General features: G+C 42.7%; 1 protein-coding gene across 1 annotated transcript in view; it reads right to left on the reverse strand.

Moving 5' to 3' along the window:
• Positions 1-9,833, reverse strand: part of LOC136677937 (protein unc-13 homolog A-like) — a 57,379-nt gene that overhangs the window by 33,087 nt on the left and 14,459 nt on the right. The window contains exons 4-9 of the mRNA XM_066655655.1: positions 8,959-9,076; positions 7,692-7,815; positions 5,496-5,566; positions 4,846-4,894; positions 2,614-2,643; positions 957-1,161 (exon numbers count right to left, since the gene is read on the reverse strand). Of these exons, the coding sequence (XP_066511752.1) occupies positions 957-1,161; positions 2,614-2,643; positions 4,846-4,894; positions 5,496-5,566; positions 7,692-7,815; positions 8,959-9,076 (597 nt within the window). The remainder of the gene's footprint in view (positions 1-956; positions 1,162-2,613; positions 2,644-4,845; positions 4,895-5,495; positions 5,567-7,691; positions 7,816-8,958; positions 9,077-9,833) is intronic.

Genomic DNA, 9,833 nt, shown 5'->3' on the forward strand with positions numbered 1-9,833 from the left:
TAAAGAAAGAGAAGAAACAGATCAGACATGATGAATTGGCCTATTAAAATACAAAAAGAAACATACACACACAAAATCGGACCCATATGCATTCTCAGAATCACTACCATAGGCTCTCTCACACACACACACACATAGAGCAACATACACACCCAGAAAACCATACACACATGCACAGTTGCACTCACACTGACAGATGCACTCTCCACTATTGACCATTGGACTGGTTACTGAATAATGCATGAGGCAGCAGAGGATAAAAAAAGAAAACAAAAACAGCTTTAACAGAAAACACACCTGAAGGTAACAGAGCACTGTGCACACCCGCACACACACACACACACACACCGATCAGCACCTGCTCTGTTTACATTACCTGGACAGATTCTATCTGAGATGGACAGTGAGGTTAAGAGACATCAGCGATGGAAAGCTGTTTAACAATAAAGAAATTAGTATTTGGTTAAAAATGAGGCATGTGAGTGTCTATAGATGGGCCCAAGGAGGCAATAGCCTCCAGCCTGCCAGGTCTTTGCTGAACTGAATGGCGTGAGTGAGTGAACACGTGTGAGAAAATGAGTGAGTGAATTGCATCTACACTGACAGTGATCAATGGCAACAAAATATAGCAAAAAAAACCAAACAAACAAAGAAAAAAAATGAAATAGTGCTTTCTTCTTCCCCAGATTCACAGCTGAAGTGCCCTTGAGCAAGGCATTTAACTTCCAACTGCTACCAGGGAGCTGAGGCGGCTGCTCGCCACTCTGTGTGTGTGTGTGTGTGTGTGTTCACTGCCATGGATGGGGTAAATGCAGAGGTCAAATTTCCCGTCATAACGCTTGTAGAGGCCATACTTCTCCCCAAAGCATTAAATTCAGAAATTAAACCGTAAGTAAATCAATAAATAATAATAAAGCATCTAAATGACCGGCTAATGGCCATACACACAGACGCACCTGATAGCTCTGTGGTGGTCGTAGTCGAGATCGATGTTGTTGGAGCGGGTGTAGTTCGTGCGGGAAGTGCGCTGCTGGTTCATAGGGTACTGGTGCACGGAGGCATTGGGCTGGGAGGTGGAGTAGTATGGAGGAGGAATGCTGTTACTGGTCTCACTGCGGTAATCACTGTCACGGTCATCCACCGCACTGTCTGGATCTTCATCTACAGACACACAGAGGACTTTTGTAAAGGGTTAAAGTAGTTATTAGGGTTATAAATACTTGTATCAACATCTCCCCCAATCACCGAAAACTCCCTAGCTGAGAGGGTGAAGGCTGGCACCTGCTTCAAACTGCCGCTAACTGAATCAACAGAAAGCCCATCACTTTAGCAGCAGAACACTCACTGCCTGCTGAGAGCAGTCTAATAAGAATTAGATCCAGAATTCCAGGACAAAGAGCAGGAAGAGAGTGACTCAGATGAAGATCAGAGCCTAGGGCTGTGTTCAGTATGGCTCCAGTAAGAGCTAAACTCTTCATTAGCAATATGCACTGGAAAGCAGGGCCAAGTCAAGGCCGGAGGGCGGTGTGACAAACCGCCCCACAGGCCAACTGGGCACATGCCAGAAATCCCATCTGCTGATCTACACAGCAAGGTGCGTGTGTATGTGTGAGCATATGTGTGTGTGTAGGTGTGTGATCCATAAATGCTCATTTGGTGAGCTTCTTTCTGCTTAAAGGCTGCCGAAAGGATGCCACAGAAACAAACTACTAAGTTTAGATTGTAATCCTTAAGGCTATTCGATTAACAGAGGAGCTATATTGTTCAAATGTGTGGATCCTTTGAATGGCTGCAGTAATGCATTTGCTTCCTGACAGCCATGAACAGTACAACATTTAATCTTAACCATTCATTCATTCATTCATTCATTATCTGTAAGCGCTTATCCAGTTCAGGGTCGTGGTGTGTCCAGAGCCTACCTGGAATCATTGGGCGCAAGGCGGGAATACACCCTGGAGGGGGTGCCAGTCCTTCACAGGGCAACACACACTCACACATTCACTCACACACTCACACCTACGGACACTTTTTGAGTTGCCAGTCCACCTACCAACGTGAGTTTTTGGACTGTGGGAGGAAACCGGAGCACCCGGAGGAAACCCACGCAGACACAGGGAGAACACACCAACTCCTCACAGACAGTCACACGGAGTGGGACTCGAACCCACAACCTCCAGGTCCCTGGAGCTGTGTGACTGCATATATATATGCTTCTGTTGTCATGCCTCCAGTAATCAAGAGTAATAAGAGATTGAGCTCATTGAAAACCACACATACTTGAGAGTGATTATATGAATCTGTTTTCATAGACAGTGAACGATCATCACATTTTCTCATATAAATCTCACTTCCATGTACAACATAAGGCTGTATAATATTATACCAAGGAAGGCTGCCATGTGGAACTAAGTGTAACAAACCACAGACCCCTATCAGATGCTGCTGATGATTAACGTGTCGGTGTCCTAATAAATAACGAGGTCCCACATGGTTTTTATAAATGATCATATGTTTTGTCAGATGGATATTATTGGGGTTAAATTAGGGTTAAGTGTGATACTGTAATACATTTAAAAAACACAGTAGTATAGCTATGCTACAGTAGCAACTCACTCTGTTGATCCCCCCAGAGATTCCAGTTACCTGCAATAGAGCAAATGGCACAGAGGTCAGTGATATAAAGGGGAGAGACGATGAAATCATAATAATAATAAAAACAACAATGTGGAAAGCAGTGGTTTTGCCATTAAAAAAAAAAAACAGTGACCATTACTACAAAACACTGTCAACATATTTTAGGCCACTGCTGTGTTGATTTGATGGATTCAGCCAAAAGAGGTGAGGTTAGATCATTAGCTCTGGATCATAAACCCCACTTCAGCTCATTCCAAACGTATTGGAAATCCTTCCAAGCACAAGCATGGGAGGGGCTGGGAGGATGTATACCTCTCTAGCTGATGCTTGGCATTGGGCGTGATGACTTTAGAAATACATGTGTGTTTGAGAGTCTCTTGTATAACTAATACTAAGATTTCTAACTACAAATGATAAGACCTGCACTATCTGCAGTATGTTGCCTTGAAGTGATGTGTATGCTGCCCCAGGCCTGAATGACTTAGAGAAATGACGTTCACTGTGAGGTCATTGTTATGTCACCGCTGCTCTGGACTCTGGCCAGTAACGTCTCCTTTACTCAGCGAAGGGCAGAAGAGGTGAAGTCAGTCTTTATGACTCTTCCTGGAAAGCAAGCTGTTGCCCCAGCAATTCCTCACTATCCCTTAATTAACATACTCCGGATCTGGCAGCTAGCCAATGATTAATCCCCATTGTTTGCCTCAAACAATGACAAACTCCTGCTGTCTGCCTCAGCCAATGACATACCCAAGCTGTTTGCATTAGCCAATGAAAAATGTCAACTGTTTGCCTCAGCCAATCACAAACTCCTGCGGTCTCCCTCAGCTCATGAAACCTTCCTGCTGTTTGTCTCAGCCAATGGAAAACCCCTGTTGTCTACATCAGTCAATGACAAAATTATACTGTCTGCCTCAGCCAATGACAAACTCCTGCTGTCAGCCTCAGCCAATGACAAACGCCTGCTGTCTGCTTTGGCCCACTGGGAGCTATTACAGTGCTCCTTGAAAAATGTGTGTGTGTGTGTGTGTGTAAGGATTACACACTCACACCTAGTCTCATTCATAGACTAAGCTCACAAAATGTCATTCACACTTTTCCTTCACATACTGCTGTGTCATCGAACACTGAGCAACCAATTACAAACTGAGACGACTGTACAGCACAGAGCTGCAGAGCGGCAGGGAGCATTACTCTCTAACAGATCTGCCTTCAGTCTTGCAACTATAAAGGCCCATATTTCTTTTTTTTTTTTCCTGCACTGAACCCACTCGTACTGATTTAATACCAAAAATAGCTCTATTTCTTTTTACATTATAAAATACATTGAAAGGGGCATATTATAAAAAGCATTACAATGTCAGAGCATGTGTATTTTGGGGGATTTTGAGATCTGGAGCCAATCTGTGAAATAACTTTGCGTGTGTGTGTGTGTGTGTGTGTGTGTGATTTGCCTAAGTCAGAAAATATAGGATAAAACGGGTTGCTGTGATTTTGTGCTGCATTTTATTTAAAGGGTAGAGACTTTAGAAGTGTGTTAGTATGAGGTTAAACAAAGCCAAAGTGAGCACAGTGAAATAAGAGTACTGAATATAAACAGCCAAAACAAGAACAGAGAATGAGAACCAAGTGTAAATGTCTAAATATCACAGCCTATGCTCCTCGCTCCTCACTGCTGGGCTCTCGCACTGAACTCAACTGTGGCTCATTTTCTTTTAAAGGCACAGGCGCTGAAAGCAGTCGTGAACCGGGCTCTTTAGACACGAGGTGGACACTGCTGTGCTTAAACAAGCTGTCTAACTGATCTAAACTGTGTCTGACTGATGATTATATATGAGCTCTGTTCTGATTGGCTGCCAGTGCCTGGTTCAAGAAGCTGTCCAGAAATGTCCATGAAATGTGGGGGATGAATGGTTCAGAACAGTTCAGAACGACATCCTCAGGGACGCTGAAAATTACACACCTCTGTCACATCTTTCAAAGGTGTGGACATGTGGAAGGCTGCAGTAATACCTTCACTCCCTGAGAGCCAGGAACAGAGCTGCGGTTGGCGTAGTGTTACACAAAGTCCTCACCCAAAACCTCTACAAATTCATGCTGGGGGTTGAGAATCCAATTGAGGTTTTAATGGGTCTCACTGATAGCTCAGATAGAAAACCACACGGCAGCTCAACTTCTGAAGTTGTAAAGTAGAGGTTGTAAAATGAGACTCACAGCACTGGGTCCCAGGAACTGGTAGAGGCCTCTCCTGCTCCTCCTGATACTGTGACAGAAACATACTGGGATTAATGGTTTTTATATCTGTGTGGGATTTCCACAAATGACCACACATAGCTCAGACTGAAAAGACATAAGACAAGCTTTGTGTCACTCGCAATATCAATAACAACACACAGAATGTATAAGAAGGTCTTGGGATTTTTTTTAAAAGTGGGACAGAAACAGATTGAAATTCTAGATTCAGCCAATTACATAAAACCACTGGCTTCAGCAAATAAAAAATAAATAAAAAACATAAATAAATAAACCACACACACTGTAGATTCATACTGGACTACAATCACGGATCTATAATCAATACAACTATAATTGCTCTTGGTCAGACAAATCCAGCTAAAAAAATCTACTGAATATTTCATGACCGACAGCTAAATAATAAACCAATGGTTCAAAGGGTTTAAAAGTTATGTACGTTTTCAGCGACTTTTCCCGATGCTAAAAATATAAAGTGTGTAGTGAGGTAGAACGGTAAGTTTGAGACATGGAGCCAATTTCATGGTGCTTGGCTTCAGTGCAGAGGGTGGAATAATGAAGAGCGCAGAGAGGCCAGTGTGAGAGGAATCGCCCTATCAGCCTGGACTTACATCCTGGTCCCTCATGGCATTGAGCTGTTCCAGTTTCTTAGCCCAGTATTGAGCTTCCTCTTCAGGGATATCTGTGACAAACACCACAGACACAGACAGGGTTCAGGTGTTCAGCAAATAAACAGGTACATGTAGACAACTGTGTTTTTAACTTTATGGCCATCCATATATATATTATAACCCTTGTTAATATCACAGTACAATTACAATATTTTCATATTTGTCATAGCATCAGTATGATCTCGTAAACTATACTGAATACAATCTAATCATGCAGCATACACACACACACACACACACACACACAACCATATACACAACTAACACACATAAAACTGTGCATGTTGATGAAAAAAAGGGCTATTTCATTCCCCCCGCTGTGACCTTATGTCAATACAGACCTTTTTTGGCCAAGAAACACTGTGCCTTTGCTGCAGAAAGTGGGATGAGTGTCAGAGTAAACAGATACTGCCATGTGCAACGCTCAGATTTGAGAAAGTAGGTCTGCTTCTTCCTGCGGAAGCTCACCACACTAGGGTTGTGTATTTCCGATGACCCGTGACTCAGGGACAGATTCTTGTGTTTTTGAGGGTGTCCTGTTTTCTGCTGTGCACTCTGGAACAGTTGAGAAGTGCTGCTTCAGTGCAACTCAAGTCCAAATCCCTCAGTGCTACTGCAGTGTGAATAGAGTTATTGGTGTGATATTGGGAGGATTGCTTTTACAGCCACGTAAAACAGCCAGGGACTGTTTCTGGACACTAATTATATCTGATTTTAAGTATTATTTGAAAAAAGCATGATTTTTAATGAGTAAATCTGCATTATTATTTGTCAGTGTTTTTTCTTTTAAAGGCTAAGCATCAGTGATATGAAATTGTCTTGCCTGTGACGTAGATGGTGGACAACAACTCTAGAAGTTGCACTTAATTTAATGCAAAATGACGAAAAGGTGTGTTGTTTTTGGCTGCAATCATTCAATGTACAGTGGGACATCTGTGCACAAATGGCCCAAAGATCCCAAAATATCCAGAAAATGGACTAAATTTGTCAACTTTAAACGGGCACTTTGGAAAGGACCATCCGCTCACTCCGTTATCTGTAGCTCATTTCACTGGCGCTTTTCCAACAATATGGGCATGTAAGGACACCAACGAAAGGTGTTCAAGAGCCTCTGTAACATGGAGGTAAACAGGGTAAGGACACTCACTTCGCCTGTTTTAGTTGGTGTTAGTTAGCGTTAGCTTGACTCGCTAAACTCGGTGGCTCAGATTATACTCGGCTACGTAGCTGCATTACGGAGGTTTATAGCGTCGGATGAATTCGAGTTCGACTTCGATCACATTTACAAGAATAACGGTACCTCTACATTTGAGTTTAGCTTATTGCTAGGCTATTGTCATGAATAATGTTGGTTATTTAGCTAGATACTGTCATAACAGTCAGTCATAACGGTGTTTTACCGCGGCGTTGTTCAGCTGTTGTCCACCAGTGACGTCACGGCTGCATTCAAGAATTTCCGTAGCGAGCTCGGGTTTTTCCGTCAATTTAATAAAATTGTCAGTTTTAAAGCAAATTAAGCTGCTATTTTCATTTTAATTCATACTTATATCTGTCAGTAACTACAATAATGTCAAATATTCATGGAGGTCCATTAAGTGGTGCTTAGCCTTTAAAGAGCAGTAGCTTTATCCTAAATAATGACTGAAAAAATGTATCTTTCAAAATACTGTTAGCGCAAATCGCTGGGGCACCGTTATTACTGGTCTTTACTGACATAACATGGCTGATGTAAAAGTCAGCAGAGTCAAGGCTGCACTGATTTTGAATGGTTAGTTTTGGTTCAGTAGTAGTTGGTATTGTTATATACATTGGCTGGTAAAGTGTAGTGGGAACATCACTTCTGTCCAGGTGACAGAATGGGGTTCTTTTTCCAAAACAACATTATTCCACACCAAAATGAACCTTAAGACCACCAAGGTTCCTAATGATACTTTCACTACATCTGATGCAGTTAGAATTAAAATACTGTAAGTCACTCCATGCCCTGTGAAGGACTGGCGCCCCTTCCAGGGTGTGTTCTGGCCTTGTGCCCAATGATTCCAGGTAGGCTCTGGACCCACCGCGACCCTGAATTGGATAAGCAGTTACAGACAATGAATGAATGAATGAATGAAGTTGCTCCATATGATGTCATACCTAGTGGCAGTTCAAAGCGTGTGTCGAGTAGCACCCGGTGGAATGTGGGGTCTTTGGTGCCGCAGATTTCATTATCAGCCATAATCACCTGTGAATCAAGGGTCAACCACTCTCCAGGACCCTCCTAAAACAACACACACACAAAAATGTTACACCATCCTGCTCCTTATGAAACTAATACTATAACAGAAGTGTGATGGAATTAATTAGTTTTATACATGAGTGAATCCAGTCAAGGCCTCTTTTTAAACTGACCCTAAAAAAAAATCATCACTGGACGGTGAATCACACTGGGGGAGAGAACTGCCCAGAATCTATGCCAGCTACAACATGCCCACATTAGTGAGAAGGAGGACCATCCCATCCTCATAGTGTGAAACCAATTGTCCTCTCTTGGACACCCAGCTTCGGATTACTGAGGGATCACTGCATTTTATCTTTATTTTTTTAACCCATTATTGGCTAAAATGCGTAATAAATCAGCAAGGCTTTGGGGTAAAAACGGAAACCTCCTACAATGAATGCAGCTGCAATTTCTCCAAATAAATCCTTGGGAAACACTCAAATATTGCCTCCCAATGTAACCACCAGTGTAAACCCATCATACTTCTACAGTTTTCACTGCCATCCCTGCTGTTACGAGACCAGCAGAGAGACGCATAAACAAATGATAGAATCAGGAGGCAAAACACTCATTTATTATTGAGGGCAGGTGATACATCATTCATACAAAGTTATGAAAGCAAAGGAAAAGGCTTGGGGTCATTTATAAAACATTAAAAAAGACATAAAAGCTGAAAAACTGATGACCGTTCAGCAAAAGGCTGCTTTTATGTAACTGTCTCCAAGCTACTGCGTGTGTGTCAGAGAGAGAGAGAGAGAGAGAGAGAGAGAGAGAGAGACTGTCTGCTGTGCTCAGCTCAATCAAAAGTGTCACAGAGGGGAAGCCATGTTGAAAAGCTTAAGTTGCTGTAAATGGAGTATTAGACCCTCTCAACACTAGCTGAACCCCAACACTGTAAACAAACCCCCCACAACTCCAATGCCACTGATGTAACTCACAAAAAGGAGAATGCAAACTGCTCATATCTGTCACATCAGTGGAGAGACACCTGTGGAGCTAGCTCTGTGGGCAGTGACGGGGTGAAATGGGGTCTTCCTACCTACACAGAGAGTGAGTTTTGTCCAGTCCTTAAGTTTCCTGGACTTTTCACAACTAACTTTGTATTTTTGTAGTAGGTAGCATTGGCACTGAACGCATTCTCACCTCATTTGATTGGCGGATGTTCCGCAGCGGGATAAAAACGGTGCCCACCATAGTGTCCCAGATGAGACCTTTGTTCCACACCTCCGCTGTTAAACCCAGGTCCAATCTGTTTATCTCACTGCAGAGAGAGGGCGAGAGAGAGGAGGGTGACTTAAAGAATGAGAGCATAAGGGAGGAAAAAAGAAAGTGAGGGATGAAAACATACAGAGCAATAGATGAGCAAAAGAGAGGGGGATGGGTGAAGAGAGGGAATGAAAATGAGGAGAGCAAAGAGAGATAAATAGAAGGAGGATGGTAGAGGATGGAGTGGGAGTGCAAAGGGAGAGAAAAAATGGATGCAGGAAGGTAGAGAGGAAAAGATGAAAAAGAACAAAGAGCAATCAGAGGTAGAGAAAGAGTAAAATAAGTGGAATAGAGAGTGAGGGATGATGCATGAATGAAAAGCTGACAAAAGAGGGAGAAAATAGAGAAGGAGGCGGAGAGGAAGAGCGTGATGCATGAGTGAGTGAGTGAGTGACTGAGTGAGTGGAGGAGAGTGGCGTGAGGGTGGAGAGGTGAGAGGGGGAAAAGGTGGAGGAAAGAGGCTGGAGTGTGAATGAAAGAGTGGAAGCGAGGGGGATGGTGTGGGTTGAGGTGCTGAGTCACATTCTGTTAGAAATGAAAGAAAAAGTAGAAGCATGACTCCTCTCTATTGATCTCAGAGTCCAGAACTTTTAACACGGCTTTAAAAAAATAATAATTAACACGAGTCAAACATTGTACAAGTACAACGTTATTTTAAAAGGTCATACTTTACTGGTCATCAGTAATAAAAATACATAACACCTACACATGCCTTTCATCACGACTGACTGTCCTCACAACATACAGTCATT

The sequence above is a fragment of the Hoplias malabaricus genome, chromosome Y (genome assembly GCF_029633855.1).
Source record: "Hoplias malabaricus isolate fHopMal1 chromosome Y, fHopMal1.hap1, whole genome shotgun sequence".
Taxonomy (NCBI): Eukaryota; Metazoa; Chordata; class Actinopteri; order Characiformes; family Erythrinidae; genus Hoplias; species Hoplias malabaricus.